Consider the following 16,622-nt stretch of genomic DNA (forward strand, 5'->3'; position numbering starts at 1 on the left):
GTCCACCAGCCTCTCTGACAATTGGGATTTATTTCCCTTTTTTTTGTGTGTGTTTTACAGGGAACATGCACCCACGGAGACAAATGCTGCTTCTCCCACAACCTGGAGCAGGAACAGAAAATGGAATGATTCTACCTTTTTCCTAAATTTAGTTCTGTTTTGTTTTTTAGATAATTTTATTTCTGGACTTTTAATGGCCCAGTGCAGCCAGTAAGAATGCAATCACACTGTATTTCAATGGGGACAAAAACCTAAGAACTGTTAATATGCAGAACGTGACAGTTATTCAGTTTTATGCCTGAGCTTTTTTTTTTATTTGACGCGTTTCAGTCCAAATAAAGTCCGTATGTTGACTTTAAATGTTTTTCTGTTGTTCTTTATCGTAGACTTTCAGCATGCGGTTTGGGTGAGTCACCAGTTTCAACCACCACGGGGCTTCGGTGTAACGCTGTGCACTGTGTTTGAGTGTGTCAGCAGGCTGTGAAATAGATATTTAACCTACAAACAGTGTAAATGTAACGCTGAGCCAGTAACATGGACGTTAACACAAAGTAAGAATAACAGACTTTATTATCAGCTGCCTGGTGATCAGTAAAAAATCATTTTCAAACTATATACAGTTATTGGCATCAATACAAAGGTCACAGTTATCGCACATGTCAGTCAGTACGAGTTGGCACGATTTTATTTTTAGAGAATGTTTTTTTTTTTTTAAGGATCTGTGTGATTGGAGGTGGAGAAATAATCTTGTGAGGGGGGGGTTCAGTATTCTAGACGTGTCTACAGTACAAAAGGCAGCTTCTGCAATTTCTGTACAAACTGTCTCAGAGGAGAAACATGTTCAGACACACTGTCACCAAATGCCAGATAATCATTTGTTTTCCTGTTTGGACAGCCATGAGGAGACTTAAAAATAAAGCCGGGCTTCTAAAAACATCTTAAGATCTGGTTTCTTTCTTTGTAAACGTGAAAACTGATCTTGGCGTGTTTTTGGAACCCTAGCCCGATGTGTCGCCAATCGAGCCTCGTAATCACAGCTTCTCATTCTTTGTTAAAAGAAAAAATTCATCCTCAAGTGTCCAAACACTTTCTAACCGGTGAACAACTGTCCTTGATTGAATCAAACGCACGCAAGAGGCAGCGGGAGCTTTGATTGTTGAAGTTGCACTGCTAATCCATCAGCAGCTTCCCCTAGAAACGGCGGTGTGTGATTGGCTGCTTGAGGCTGACTCTGAGCAGGAAGGTTCGGATCTCCATTGGCCTCAAGGTCACCTCCCACGAGGAGGGGTCCTCCAACGTCTTCAGCAGGGGCTTCTCGCCTAAATAGACGAGTGTAGAAACATGTGAATGAATAAATGAATAATAGACAAAACTTCTATAAATGTCTCGCCGAGTTTAAAAAAAAAAAAAAGGATCAAACTAGAGTCCTTAGATCAACTGTGAGGACAAACTAGCAGTTTAAAGATAAAAATGTAGATGCCGAGAGGAAAGTGAAACAAAATGAATGGTACCGTCGAGTCTTGTTGAGCCACCAGAACACCCCACTGTTTATTAAAGCTGTGAACCATAACAATGCATTTATGGCTCATTATATTACACTGGCTGCTTGATTAGTCCCTGCAGGGAAATAATCTTTATAGTTAAGTTGACTGTAATGGAGCAGTGATTACCCTCATAGAAATAAAAAGCGTCGGTGGATTTCTGTATTCACCCTCCTCCTGTCTCTCTCTCTCTCTCTCTCTCTCTGTCTCTCTCTGTGTCTACTGAACACAACCACCAGCATCAGTGGCTGTCTGGTGTTTATTTTAGGTGACTAATTTCTGACTTCTGGTGAATCTCAGTAACAGGAGGTGTATGTTTGTTAGTGGCGATCTTTAAAACATAAGATATCAACAAGATTAATTCCGTAGTTGATATGTTATGATCCACTTAACCCTTCAGAGTCTGGGGTAAAACGGCGTTTTTTACTACTTTTCATTTTACCTTTGTGTTTCCCATTAAAACTGCTTAGCTTGCCTTTCTTTGTGTCTTTCTTTTCAGCACAACATCACCTATGTGTAACTGTATATGTAACTCGTAGAAGAGCTGTAGTGCGCGACTTCGGCTCTTCATAAATTTAGTCTTAATAGGCCGATCGACAAAATTCAAACACTTGTAAAAAGTTTGAAGTGTCCACTTTCCAACAGTCTTTGAACTGAGCACCTGCGTGCTTGTGTCACAGCTTTACTTTTCAAACGTGCGACATGTGACTTTGACGCCGTGTGGCGGTCCTAGACTCCGAAGGGTTAAGTTACACACAATACAACATGAATAAATCTGTGTTTGTGTGATCTTCACCACTATCCTGACCGTCAGTGAGGACGTGTGAAAGCCTGTTCCCCCGTCAGATAGTGTTTCCCAGAGCTTAGAGTTAGATGAGGTTATAATTAGGCCTAGCAGAGATCACCTGGCAGAAATCTACCCTCTACTGAGTGCACTTTTCAAGTGTTGAATGTTTCGATTCAGATACCAAAGTAACTCACACTGAGAAACGTAAATAATATCCATTTTTCATTTGACAAAGAGCCTGAATATTCTAATGTTAATGTTCTGGGACCTCTTGAATTGGCAGAATGTAGATTTAAAGTTACTCTAGTGAAGTGAATGACGGGTGTAGGTGTCAGGTACCCGTCTGTGGTGTCCAATGGAGACGCGTCATCTCGTCTTTCCACTGATTGGCTGACAGGTTCAGTTCAGACACGCCCACCACCTCCAGAGTGGAAAACAGCTTCTACGTAGAGAGAGAGAGAGAGAGAGAGAGAGAGAGAGCGAGCGGGACGGGGCGAGAGAGCTACAGTTACAGTGAGTTACTATACACTTTTGTTCTGTTTACTACTTTGTGTTGTGTGGACATTTTATAGATAAATAATCTACTGTTCAAGTAACATAAATCATTTTTATGCTTCAATCAAGAAATCATTTAAAAGTTTTACGGCAATCCAACTTCATTTTAATTCCCCCCCATTAACAGTCCAGTGCTTTCAGCGTTAATCGTTGTGGCTGTAACGTGTCGCTGCCAGAATGGTGAGCGGTGTGTTTGAATGTGTGACCTGCAGGCTGACGGTGACGGGCTGCGAGTTCAGTTTGCTCTCCCAGCTCTGGAACTGATGCTCCAGCCTCAGCAGCACCGAGTCTTTGTCGTCCCACTGGGTCAGTGTGAGCAGGTGGACAGCAGGGGGCAGCGCAGCCTGCAGCCCAGAGAACTACAGACACACACACAGACAGACAGACAGACACACAGACAGACAGACAGGGGAAGACAGCCGACTTGCTGTAAGTCCAATGACCCATTCATGCTGGCTCGGCAGAACCATCTAAAAGTTGCTCTGGTTTGGACCGTCGGAGGACTGTTGCATGAATTACTGGGCATCATTTCTCCGTAATTACAAGGAGGGACATTAACACTAATTAGCTCTAAAAACATGTCAGCACAAATAGGGCTTAAAAACAACAGCGGCTTGGCCCTCTCCCCCGAGATCTGGTGAAATGAGAACAATGTCTGAAAATGCAAATATGTACAAAACAGGACAGAAATGGGCTACAAACAACGAGAAGACTGAGCTGAAATAGCTCATTCACGTTTACAGGGATGGTACAGTGATCCAAACCTTTCACTGACTCAAACCAAACTGTTTCAGGTTACTTGAGGCTGGTTAAACTAAAGTAAACTACAGAATTATAGCATCTGTTTTGTCATTCTGAAGGAAGAAAATGTTCAAATTTTGCCTTTAAAACTAAAAATTTCCCCCAGAAAAAATACTTTTCACATTATTAATGTTTTTTAGCCTCTATGTTTAGTATTTTATGTCAAAAATGTTACGTTAAAAGATGCCATTTGTGTCACAGATGTACAAAAACAAATTAACTCATTAGAGTTTACATTTGTACCTCTGATATGAAATCATTTCTTGACTTGACCTCCGAGGTGACACGGACGTGGCTGCTTGGTATCACAGCTACACCGCTCCTCCTAACTCACCTCCACCGTAGTATCTGGGTGCAGGTCGCCATCTGTGAACGTCAGCAGCGGCTGCAGAACCACCTGCTGGGCCAGAGGACGGTGAGCGTCGGCCGCGCTCGGCGGGCGGTCGAGGGAGAGCAGCAGGCGCCCTCGGACCACCAGCCCCTCTGGGAAGATGTCAGAGGTCTCGTTGAGAGGCTCGCCGACGCCTCGCACATCATCGTACAGCAGCCGGCGGTGGAGCTGAGGGGGGAGGTAAGAGAGAGAGAGAGAGAGACTGTGTGAGTGTGTTTTATTGTTTTGTCTGATCCAGGTTTACTACCTGACAAGGATTAGCTCTGTGTGTGTGTCTCTCTCACCATGATCTCCAGAGAGCCGTTCTGGATGCTGCCTCCTCCTTGAGAGCGATCTGTTACCACAGTGAGTTGGTCCGTATCATCCTGAAAACACACACACACACACACACAAGGGGAAGGGAATACAGGAACAGATGAACATATAAAATATTTAACTGTAAAACATCCAGAGAGGAGAGTTAAGACACTTTGATCTATAGAAGTCATCGTGAAAAGCTTTTGTTCAGCCTGGTTCTTTCACAGTGACACACCTTGATGAAGGCGCGGGAGTTGATGGGGTAGTAATTTCCAGCAATGGGCTCCGACTGCTTAAGGTGCCAAGTGGGCCGGAAATCTGTCCTTTAGGAGAAAACACACACACACACACACACACACACACACACACACACACACACACACACACACACACACACACACACACACACACACACACACACACACACACACACACACACACACACACACACACACACACACACACACACACACACACACACACACACACACACACACACACACACACACACACACACAGATATCAGAGCTTCCTTAAGATACACAGTGAGTTCAGTAAAACAACCTTTACATCTTAGTACATCTGCCAAATGTTACATTATAGTGCATCTTCAAGATTTATAGAAAATCCATTCGGCTCACCTTCTCTGCAGAACCTCTCGGCCGTTGGAGTCGGTGTAGAAATATTCATCGGTTTTGATGCTGGTGTCAAGACGAGTGATCACCTCCTTCCCCAGGTCATCACTAATGGATGAAGAGAGTTTGGCCACGACTCTGCACTTAAATTATTCTAACTACACACGATGTAGTTAGAATGTTGTTACTTTCATATTTCCACTGCACAAGAATCCATTAGAGACAGTTACAGTAAAGAATATAAATACTTTGGTCTATGTCAATACACTTTTTTTTTTTTTTTAAAATAGAAACTGGAGTAACTTTCCTGTGTTTTGTAGGATTATATTATATTAGATTATATTATTAGAGTCTGTCATGGATTATGATGATGTAATTCATATGCAGGTCTTTGTCTCCACTATTAAACCTTTGGATGCTGTTGACCATTATGCTCTTAGGTTTATTGCTGATGATGTTTCTAGCACCCATCATTACTACCTGTATGGTGTTCTCTGTCTGAGAGACGTGATAAGCATCTCTATTTATTTATTTATCTATCAGCGAGGAGCTTAATGGGAAGCTGCCATCTTTTTATCACTCCGTCTTCTGACTGGTTTTTACTACTTGCTTGCTGGGTCTGTTTTTTGTTTTACCGCTCCGACCGCCTGGATCTCTTTGCAAAGATACTTTAGTAACCGCTGGACAATCTAAATCTATGATCACTAACCACTCAACCTCTGTTAGCAGTTGTTTTTATACCTTTTATCTTTTTTTTGTACCTTGTGTTTCTGTATTTATATACAGTGTTTTAATTGTTCTACCTTGTGTTTTTTTATTTCTTATTGTATAATTTTATATCTTTCTATAATCAACTAAGAGCTAAATACCCTCAATGAGTTTTCTCATGTTTAAATAAAAATGTAATGCCAAATAAAATGACTGCTTGACTGTATATATATATTTATGTAATAAACACACACTCACTCGATGGGCAGCGGGCCGACCGTCCACTCCAGCTCCAGAGCTCTGCTGTCAGCGTACAGACGAACCACCTGAGACACCCAGGGAGCGAACCACTGCCTCACCTCCTGCACAGCACCAGTCTGGACGGGACATCCACACAATAAACTTCAGTAATGATTTTATATGTGCATTATAATTGTTTTGGTTACATCATTATCAGACAAATACACCTAAAGACACTTAAAACTTTTAGGAGAATCTGATTTAATCAGTAACATTTCTGACGCACACTGCTACCAGTTATTAAACTTAAAGTCACTGAATGAGCCTGGCGTCTTGAGTGTCTGATACAAAACAGGTGGCAAAATGAAGCTCAGTGACTTTTCTTTAAGGACGTTATGCTTCTGAGTTTAAATTACAAAGACATGAACCTGAATGCTCTCCGTCTTGGCCGTCCTGCTGATGATAAAAGGTGTGGAGGAGTTGGGTCTGAAGATGTAGGCACCCGAGGGCTGGTTGCTCTCTAAGTTGTTACCGTCACTGGCGTTGTACCTGAAACACACATTAAGTTTTTGGAGGAAAAAAAAAAAAAAAAAAAACTACATTAAAGCATGTGCAGGGGTGTTTGTGTGTCCTTCTGTCTCAGAGACACCAACCAGTAGAAATTCTGCTTCAGTTTGATGGTCTGTTTGGTCTCCAGGTTGCTGAGGCTGCTCAACAGGCCCGTGTCGGGGTCAAAGGTCACTCTTAGGAACTGGAGCACATGGACACAGAAATGCAACCAGGTACAATTAACATGTACAAAGCACCTTTTCCTGTCTGCAAAGTGTTATATACTTGTTTCTTATGGTGCAGCACAGAGCAGGTGTATAATGACGCCATGGTAAGACCTTGTTCTGGATGGCCGTGGGCGCGCTGTGCCGCGTGGGGGCGGGCGGAGGCCCGTCCTGAAGCAGGGACACAGAGTAGGTGGTGAAGCCCAGAGGAGGCGCCTGCACCTGGAACACCAGCTCGTTGGCGGCGAAGCCTCGGTTCCTCCTCACCTCCCGGGTGGCTGCAGACACCGGAACCACCTGAGGAGAGACGAGACCCCCGCATGGTTCTTCACATCATACTTCCTGTTTTAAAAAGGTGCCAGAAAGTGTGAAAACAAAAAGGAAACACACACCAGGGCTGCAGGGTCGTGGCTAAAAGGCTCATGTGAATTCTACAGTTAATGAAATCCTGTCATTGTAAATACTTGGAGTGATTATACGGCAAAGTTACTTGTGATTTCTAATTACTAAAGATAATTGGTGTTTATAATAATTGCCAATAAAACTATGACCAAAGGCAGCTTTAACCCACGCTTGACAAAAACAGTATATACATAAATCACATATAAAAAAAAGTAGAATGTCCTGAAATATGAATAAAAATTATATATTTTAAAACACTAGAAAGCTGCTATAAAAGCGGGATAATCCACTCCATCTCTATCAAATTAAAAGAGTGTAGTATCACCATGACACACTGACCTGACAGTCCACAGATTTGCCGTTAACGTCTGATACGTCGTAAGCTGTTCCATTCACCGGCAGCCTGACCGGCCAAGTGACAGGGCGAGCCAGAGGGTTATACACATTGACTGAGAACTGAGAGAGGGACAGAGTCGGGGGGGTGAGTCCCAGCAGGCGAACAGTTTTTTCAAGGTTTAAAGACTCGGTTAGACCAAATTAGGTCACGTTAAGGTTTGGTCCTGAAAGTCAGGGGTAATTGTTTGGGTAAGGAGCTGCGTCACTCCTCTAGTGGTCAAAATCAATGGACGGGTCTCCCAAAGCTCTTTTTGTGAGTGTGTGTGTGTGTGTGTGTCACCTTTTTGCTGGACTCCGTGAGAGGACACACGCTGATGTTGAGGTTGTCGCAGTAGATTCGCTCAGCAGACGAGCCAGTCAGAGCAGCCAGACTGTTACTGACCAGCACCTGAGAACACAAAGGTGCATCATGTCCACCACAATCACATCTATAAAGAAAACAATAACACACAGACAAAACAATACTAGTAGTTTCAGCTGAACAAGTTTCTTGGTAAAATGTTACATTCATAGTCTCATTATTCACATCAGCTGATCCAGATGAGCAGATTTATTGGAAACCACCAGACAAAGAGATGTTCACAATGAGATCTGTGGAATAAATCATTCACCAAAGACACACCGCAGATTAAACCATCTGCATGTAAATATACTGGCTTACGTTCAGCGAGGTGATGCCGCGTGAAGCTTGAAATACCTGACAATGCCGCCAGCCGTCGGCGAGCCTCCTGGCGTAGTCGTCGGCTACGTGCTGCTTCTCTGTGCCCGACACTGCGTCGTGGTGCTGAGCCACTGCCATGGCTTTCTCTGACAGTTAGAGCACAAATAAGTACCTGTCAGTCAGCCCTCTGTCGGGTTTATCAGAAAATAACACCACTGTGACACTGAGAAGTACGATCGGTGGTCACATTCAGTTGGCTCGACCGTTTTCTCCACTGGATGGAACCACAGCAGCTTCCCTCCTTACTAGCCACATGCCATCAGTGAGGTTTTAACTGTAAGAGGTAATAAAAACCACATCTCACTCATGGTCTGGCTGTCGCCCTCCCCAAAGGGTCCTTTCCTGGACACGGGACCACCAAGCACCTCCAGCTGGTTACACGTCTGTTCAAAAAAAAAAAAAATCTGTTATCTTTTAGGAATACAGCATTTAGTACAGACATTTGTGATCCCAGGGGATGAATCCTATTCATTTTTGTTCAAGTAACGTCCCATATCTGATATTTAATGCTCTGTTTAAATACAAATGAATCCATTCTCAGACTCAAACTTACCTGCAGGTTGCTGTTGCTGATCCTCTCGTAACGTTTCAGCGCCGGTCGGCTGGTAAAGTAGCCGGTCCAGAAATCGTGAGCGCTGTCTGCATAGGGGAAGAAATCGTCTGTCTTCAAAGCCCTGGGTTGAAAAGAGGGAGGACGTTGCAAGAACAAGAACAAAAATGTGCAGGATACCTCTTTATGCTATGATCACGTGTGCAACGCTGACGAGCTCATTCTACCAGGTGAGGTTTGCTCTGTGCAGCTCCTGGAGGTAGCAGGACGGGGTCGAGTAGAGCACGTTGACTTTTCTGCCGTTGGCCTGCTGGCCGTTGACGTAGTGGATCAGCTTGTCCAGGTTCTTGTACCACAGGTTGGCGTTCTCATACTGGAAGTCTGAGCCCATGGTCATGATGATGTGATTGGTCTTATACACCATAGCCTGAGAGGGCAAGGAGACGAGGCAACGAAATAACATTACAGCAAGTCTTTTTTTGGCTAGTTGGAGAACTTGAAAGTTTGTTGTTGAATTAAACGCTGCCATCTTGTGACATGTTGATGACAGTCCTTGTGTTTTGTATTTATTGGCTTTCAGTTCTTAGTTAATGTAGCTTGTAATTAAAGAATTGTGTGTGTGTGTGCACCTAACCTGACTGTTGGCGATGGCGAGGAAGCGATTCACCACGTCATCGACGTTGTAGTCCTCCAGGTCAGGGTCGTCTCTGATTGGTGGGTCACTGCAGGACTGGTCCCAGCAGAAGCCTTCAGGAGGGTTGTACCCGTTGGGAAGGATCCCTGTTGGGTGGGGGTGAGCGCATAGGGCAAAGGTTAAAGGGTTAGTTCAACCAAATTAGAAAACAAAACACACATACTGGGTGGGGGGTTTGTTACCGGTGAAGAGGTCGGCCATGGGGGGTGTGAGACTGTCAGAGGCCCTCCACAGGAGTTCCTGCTCCTTCTGAATCATCCTGCGATCCCGGTCCTGGTAGTCCAGACGACCAAAGAAGAAGCCGTCATATCCCATCTGGAGCGAAACGCCAAGGAGACAGTTAGTCTAGAGCTCAGAGGTGGATGTTTGACTGCAGGGCTGCATATATACATACACATATATATACTGTCTTAGGTCTTAAGCTTATTCTCTTTGTTGCTGAGAGGTAAATGAGAAGATTGATGTCACTTTCTGGTCTGTAAAGCAGATATGAGGCTCCAGTCAGCAGCTGGTTAGCTTACTTTAGCATAAAACAAGAGGAATCAGCTGTGGCTGTGTCTGAAGGCCACACACACTCCGCCTGCCAGCACCTTTAAAGCTCACTGATGAACATGCTGTCTCTCGTTTGTTTAAACTGAAGCATCCTGAAGTCAACAGGACTCCAGGAAGTCACTGCACCCAGCAAGGAAACGGTCCATAAAAGCACAACACAAGAACAGCGTGTGTTTCCCTAAAATGGTTAACTATTCCTTTAAGATGGACTACCTGTGCAAACATGGAGGCGTGTTCGCGGGCGTGGCCGAAGGGGTCAATGTGCCAGGCGACACGGGGGCGGCCACACGGCCCGAAAGTGTCATTGAGGAACCTCAGGCCCATGGTCATCTGGTCGATGACCGCACTGTAGTGGGTGGTGGCCTCATCACTCATACACCAGCCGCCGTTAACAAACTCCAGACGTCCTGGAGGAGGAGGAGGAGGAGGAGGAGGAAGAGGAGGAGGAACCAGGTCAGGTTATGGAATAAAACCCCTCCAGTGGAAATGTAAACATGCACTTGGTTGCTTCATGCACCTTCATTAACCAGCTGTTTGACCGTCTGCTGCATGCTGGAGCTCTGCTGCTTCCACCAGCGGTAGAAGAACGCCGTCTCCACGTAGATGAACCTCCGGTCTGGATTCTTCAACAGCTGATCCACCACCGAGTCCAGGATGTACTGCACCCCCGCATGCTGGATGTCGTTCCGATCTACACACACACACACAGAGGACAAAAGTGACATCTTGTAATACAGGAAGTGTACACATGCTGAACAACAAAAACTAAGACACACATATTATTTCAGCCTTAAAAGTCAAAACCCTGCAGTATTGTTTTGCAAAAAATAAATAACAATGGATGAAAGGCTTGATCACACACTTTATCTGTCCATCTACGGTGCAAATGACCTCTGCTTACATAACCACACACACACACACAGGTGGAGAGCAGATGACGGTCACCTGAACTACACATGGCCGTTCTCTCTATAAAAAAAAAAAAAAAAAAGACATGTGATGCTGAAATGTGCAAGTTAGTCACTGAATCGCACTAAAACTATAAAGCTGGTCAGTTCAATGTAATAAGCTACAGTGTTTGCTAGTGAAGACCACAAACAGGAGGCAGCTGACATGACATAAAAAACAGCCACCGGATCATTTGTAGGACGACGTTCATCCATCTGATGAACTGATTCCTGACCAGTAGCTGCAGTTGGTATTCTAGTATTAGTATTTATCAGCACAAGAAGCAGCGGACACGAAAAAAACAATAGAAATTTGTTTTACACTTTTCATTTTAGCTTTTTTTCTGGAAGCAAATAAAAAGCCCAACTTCCTCTTTCTGAAGAAGAAGGGAAGCAAGAGGATTTGTGGTGGGTATATTCACAGTGTGTGAAGTCACAAAGTGGAGCCTGACCCTCCTTCTGGGGACAGAACAACAGTCTGTGTACGTTTTAGGATGAAGTCGTGGTTTATGGTTGGTTTGTAGTGTTTGTGGTCAGGGTTCGTCTCCTGAAGGTGTGTGTGCTCACGTCTTACTACCTTTTATTGCAAATCCAGCTTTTTCTAAACGTTTTTCTAAACTAAGTTGTTCTTATTGGTAAAACTGAAAGTGTCGACACGTTTGTTAGGTGACGGTTAAGGCTCAGAGTCAGGGGCTCTCCACTAATACAGAGACACATGGTGTTTCTTACGCGTACTGACCTTGAAAAAGCCATCCACGCTTTTATCAGCTCAAGACTGGACTACTGTAATGAACTGTGTATTGGCATCTCCCAGTCGTCCATCAGCCGTCTGCAACTTGTACAAAATGCTGCAGCCCGGCTTTTAACAAACACCTGCAGACGAGAGCACATCACCCCCATCCTCTACTCTCTCCATTGGCTGCCAGTGCAGTCAAGAATTGTTTTTAAAATTTTAATGTTTGTTTCCAGAAAAGAGCTTTGAGGTCTTCAGATCAGCGCCTACTTGAAGTCCCCAGGACGCGTTACAAACACTGGGGTGACCGCTCATTCTCTGCTGCAGCACCCAAACTCTGGGACAAGCTCCCTCCTGATGCGCGCACCATCACTGACCTCGGTCTTTTTAAATCAAAACTCAAAACCTCCCTGTTCAGAAAGGCTTTTAATACCTAGCTGCATGTGACATTTTCTTTTAATCTTATCCTATCTTTTATTTTAGTTAAGTGAATTATGTGCTCACTTCTAGATGTAGATTTTAGTGGTTTTAAGTCATGTTTCTGTTTTTAAAATCATTTCCTTTGTTTTTTTTATCTGTGAAGCACTTTGGTCACCCTTTAGGGCTGTTGGAAAGGGCTATATAGATAAACTTTGATTGATTGAGTGTGTGTGTGTGTATATATCAGACCTACCTCCATAGTAGTACTGGTCAACAGTCTTGAGCCAGCCGACATCATCATGTGTGTGAGGGACCAGGTGGACATTGAGCATGTCGGGTTTGGTGGCATGACATGACTGCATAAACACACACACACACACACACACACACACACACACACACACACACACACACACACACACACACACACACACACACACACACACACACACACACACACACACACACACACACAGCACTGAACATCTACTGATAACAACAAGCACAGAGTCAATGGACAAATATCAAGAACATCAGGTTTAATGCGGATGAGTGGAAGTGAAAGAAGCCTTAAAACAAGAACTAACTAACTTCCTGACTAAACTCACAAACACACACTGAAGAAGGCAGAGCGCTCGTGCCTGCTCACCTCGTATCCGCAGCTGGGAGCCTGTTCGGTTTCCTGGCCGAGAGGAAAACTTAGAGCCCCACTGAGGAGGAAGAGGAGAGCAGCAGCCTGCTGCAGCTGCTGGGTCCTGGCCGCCATGTTGGAAACTCAGCCGCGAATCATGTGACATCTGTTTATGTGCAGCGAGGTCACGTGAGAACGCCTCCACAGGGTGAGATGGGTAGTTCAGGTCCCTCAGTAGAGACTGACAGGCTGCAGAGGCCAAATCATAAGCTGCTGACTAAACTAGTGCTAAGTTCATCATTAATAGTAAAAATAAATGATAGATAATAATAAATGTGTTGCCTAAGCAACTACCAACAACCCACAGGTATTTAAATCCATCAGTTACTATAAAAACACCCTAATGTGCCACTACACTGGACGGTTAGTGTGAATTATTTTAATAGGTGTGTGTAATGTGACTCCAGTGAGTCCAAATGAATAAAGAACTATTACTACAAAGCCACGTAGGACGTACTGCTTTATCTTTTCATTTAATACTTTTTAAAAAAAAATATTTTCATGGAAAATTAATGATTTTTTCATATAATGTGAGGCAGGTGAGGGTTAATTCAATAATAGTAACTTTAATAATATTATTATTATTATTATAATTGTTGTTGGCTTTGTTTTTTACATTATAGAATATAATCTTTTTCGCAGAAGCTTCTATGTAACGTCATGCTACGTCTCAAAATCAATACCAAAATGTATCACCGCCTGGAAAAATAGGATAGACCTTTTGGATGTTGGATTTTTCTGATACTTTTTTATAAATATTTTGATGGAAAATGTATGAGCTTTTTTCAATAGCTTCCAACTAACATCATGCAGTGGACAGAGCCATATATACATATCTATATATAGAGAGAGATAAAAAAAGAAAAAGTATTTATATAAATACTTTATATACATATGTTAGTGTAAGTATGTTTTTCTAAAAACATAAAACCATCATCCTAATTTGTCTTAGTAGTTCCTTTTTTCTATATGTAGAAATGCAAAAATAACAGTCTAGAAAGAAATGTCTTTTCTAATTTAATAATTCAAGTTGATTTTCATCTTAAACAGGGTCTGACTTGGGAAAAAAAAATACTGAAACAGGTATGATAATAGATGAAACGTGTGAACATTGTTGGTGTCAGTTACGGCACTACGGCACACGACGGTGAATCATTGAATGTTGAGTCATTATTCTGTGGCAGCTCCTCTTGGCTAAACATGTAATAATGTGTCTGGTTTACAACATTAAAAAAAAGCCTCAGACGGCCAATTCAGACCTCCGGGGATCAGTTTATTGCGAGCCAAGGTGGACTTGAGTCATCTTTGAAAAAGCAACACAACAAAGACAATTACAGCATATTTTGCAGTCACGTTAAGAAACAGTGAAGGAAGCACAGCGAGTTCACAAATGGAGAAAATGCTACGAGATAAAAGTTTTACAGACACACATGGAAGGTTCGGTTCATCTTACAGGCCTGCAGCATGTGGAATAATGCACTTCATGGCAAAGAAAGTGGGTTTTCCTTTGGATTAACCTGCCAGATAAGATCAGGTTGGCAAATTCAGAAATGTAATTTCCCAAATATGCTTGTATGCAATTGTAACTTCCAAGGTACTGTGAAGCACAGACGTAATGCCTTTAAGGTTTGGAAATACGTGTAATCTCTTATTTTTTTAGACTAGTTTTCAACATGCTCTCAAATATATTCCACAAACAAAGCTAATAATTAGATTCTGTGTGTCTGTGTGATGCTGTTGTGTCTTTGGAATTAAAATAGTGGACCCTTTGTGTGACATTTCCACTTCACAAACACTTTGGTTTAAAGGCTTCACACAGTGCTCGGTCAAGCGGTCAGTCACAATCCTCTGGAATAGCACCATTAATAAAACAAAACTTCGATGAGACATAGAAAAACAACGCCACATTGCAAGAAAAAAAAAACCCTGTGGCTACAGCGCGGCATCCGAGGAAGTCACGGAAATCCAGTTAGAGTGGGCGCTGCGGTGAGTGGATCCTTGTTCCTTGTCATGCTACAATCAATCAGGAGTCAGGGCGAACAGCAGAACACTACGTTTGACTTTTTTAAGCTCTTGTTCTGGTTCGTTTCCTCTTATTCTAACACCCATCGGATGCTCCCTTAGCCATGTGAACAATTTAAAGTTTCAGAAAGTCACTGACTTTGACTGAATGGATATGAGGTCATAATAATAATAATAATAATAATAATAATAATAAGACCAGACTTGATTAGATGTGACTGGATATGATAATAGGATTTGGATTTGGAAGCATGCAGAGTTCATGACATTCACCTTAGGTCACCAAATCACTGGCAACGCAGCAACAGCAAAAAGTTAGTGCAGAGTGTACCGAAAATACGAAATCATATAACGTTACTAAATATTAGTTACAAACGGACACAGATATGATATGACAGGCCTTTTTAAAAGAAAGATGAAGCAGTGTGAATGTAGCCCTGAAGGAACAGTTTGACATCTTGAAAATTAGCAGCTTGTGAGCTCAGCGGAGCTCAGAGAGTGGAAACAGCTATCAGTGGCTCTGTCCAAAGGTAAAAAGAAAGGTGTTTTCCTCCCCCAGAGGTGTTAAATCTGTAAAGTAACAAAACACAGAGGTGCCGGCAGGTGGATTTGTAACCTTCAGACAGAGCCGGGTTAGCCGGTTCCTCCTGTTTCCAGTCTTTGCTAAACTAAACTAACTGGCTCCTGGCAGTGGAGTATTTACTGTACAGACAGGAAAGTGGTATCAATCTTCTCATCATAACTATCGGCAAGAAAGTAACAGGAAGCAGAACTCCCAAAATGTCAAACTGTTCCTTTCCCTTATGGTATTCTACTTAAAAGACACACCCGCTGGAAAGAAAACCCCCAAACTCGCCCCCACATCAAAGAAAACGACCTAAAAGAAAACACAGCAGACACGAACCAGAAGAAAAACATGCTACAATATGGCCTTTAAGTTCTCTAAATCTGAAGCTGAGGTCACTTTTGCAGGTAACATTTTCATTATTTAAACTAAGCGTGGTTTCCCGTGTCCCATGGCAGTGAGGCTGATCGCAGCCCGTCATTGTGGGGAGTTGAATTAAAAAAAAAAACCCTCTCATACTTGTACGATGTACAAAATATTACCCAGAATGTACTTAAAAATCATTTTTTAGCAAAAAGAAAATGTTAAACACAAGAAGGAGTAGTAGTTTTGTATTGTTGAGTAAAAATATCAAAAATATTCCCACACAAACCTTCCTTTTTTTACTTTTCTATGCTTCACTGCACTTCTTAGCTCAGCAAATCTGTGTTTAACAGGCCTTTTTTTTTTTCAAAGCAGACATTTCAACAGGTCACAGTAGGAAAAGCAAGATAATAAAATGGAAGATGGTCAAAAAGTTCCATTGAGCTGCTTGAGCTTCATATTCAGATAATAAAACAGAGCCAATAAAACAGTGTTGTTAATGTTATTACTCACACATGCTGTGCCTGTTATGACATAAAGTCAGAATGTGCGCTGTGAAAAATGCATATGGAGAAGACTTCATCTACGGGGTGCACGGCCCAGCTCGGCCTGGCAGAGATCTGAAAGGACCGCTTCGAAAAATGTTGCAGAAAAACCCGTGAAAACACTTGGAGGAGGAGAGACGTGCGTGGAAAAGTGAGGTTTGACTCCGGACTGTGATGCTTCTTCCTGATGTTGCTTCTGCAGTAATGTTTCGCACTGTTCATCCTCACAAGCAGAGTGATCAGCCCTTTCTCGTCGTAGTTACACGAAGGTCCCGAATGAACGAACATCACGG

At 42.9% G+C, this 16,622-nt stretch overlaps 2 protein-coding genes across 2 annotated transcripts in view; one reads left to right on the plus strand and one right to left on the minus strand.

The window, feature by feature from the left end:
* Positions 1 to 335, plus strand: part of trmt1 (tRNA methyltransferase 1) — a 13,191-nt gene extending 12,856 nt beyond the window's left edge. Inside the window, exon 16 of the mRNA XM_070827579.1 lies at positions 61 to 335. Coding sequence (XP_070683680.1) covers positions 61 to 129 — 69 coding nt within the window. The 3' untranslated portion in view covers positions 130 to 335. The remainder of the gene's footprint in view (positions 1 to 60) is intronic.
* Positions 336 to 552: 217 nt separating this feature from the next.
* On the minus strand, positions 553 to 12,495 carry man2b1 (mannosidase, alpha, class 2B, member 1). Its single transcript, XM_070828019.1, has 22 exons — positions 12,397 to 12,495; positions 10,561 to 10,734; positions 10,257 to 10,450; positions 9,674 to 9,806; positions 9,432 to 9,577; positions 9,025 to 9,224; positions 8,801 to 8,921; positions 8,552 to 8,630; positions 8,224 to 8,333; positions 7,807 to 7,914; positions 7,470 to 7,586; positions 6,843 to 7,025; positions 6,609 to 6,706; positions 6,384 to 6,504; positions 5,974 to 6,092; positions 5,014 to 5,115; positions 4,608 to 4,695; positions 4,360 to 4,440; positions 4,019 to 4,243; positions 3,090 to 3,242; positions 2,668 to 2,770; positions 553 to 1,319 (listed from the first exon to the last, which is right to left on the minus strand). Exons 1-22 carry the CDS (start codon positions 12,473 to 12,475, stop codon positions 1,192 to 1,194), a joined length of 2,862 nt encoding a protein of 953 aa, XP_070684120.1. The 5' UTR covers positions 12,476 to 12,495; the 3' UTR covers positions 553 to 1,191.
* Between the last annotated feature and the right edge of the window lie 4,127 nt (positions 12,496 to 16,622).

The sequence above is a fragment of the Pempheris klunzingeri genome, chromosome 3, assembly GCF_042242105.1.
Source record: "Pempheris klunzingeri isolate RE-2024b chromosome 3, fPemKlu1.hap1, whole genome shotgun sequence".
NCBI lineage: Eukaryota > Metazoa > Chordata > Actinopteri > Acropomatiformes > Pempheridae > Pempheris > Pempheris klunzingeri.

Coding starts and splice junctions, on each gene's coding strand:
- man2b1 (XM_070828019.1), bottom strand. CDS start 12,475: ATGCTCAATGTCCACCTGGTCCCTCACACACATGATGATGTCGGCTGG. Junction 10,735..12,396: donor TGACCAGTACTACTATGGAG/GTAGGTCTGATA, acceptor GTGTGTGTGTAG/ATCGGAACGACATCCAGCAT. Junction 9,225..9,431: donor TCGCCATCGCCAACAGTCAG/GTTAGGTGCACA, acceptor TTGCCCTCTCAG/GCTATGGTGTATAAGACCAA.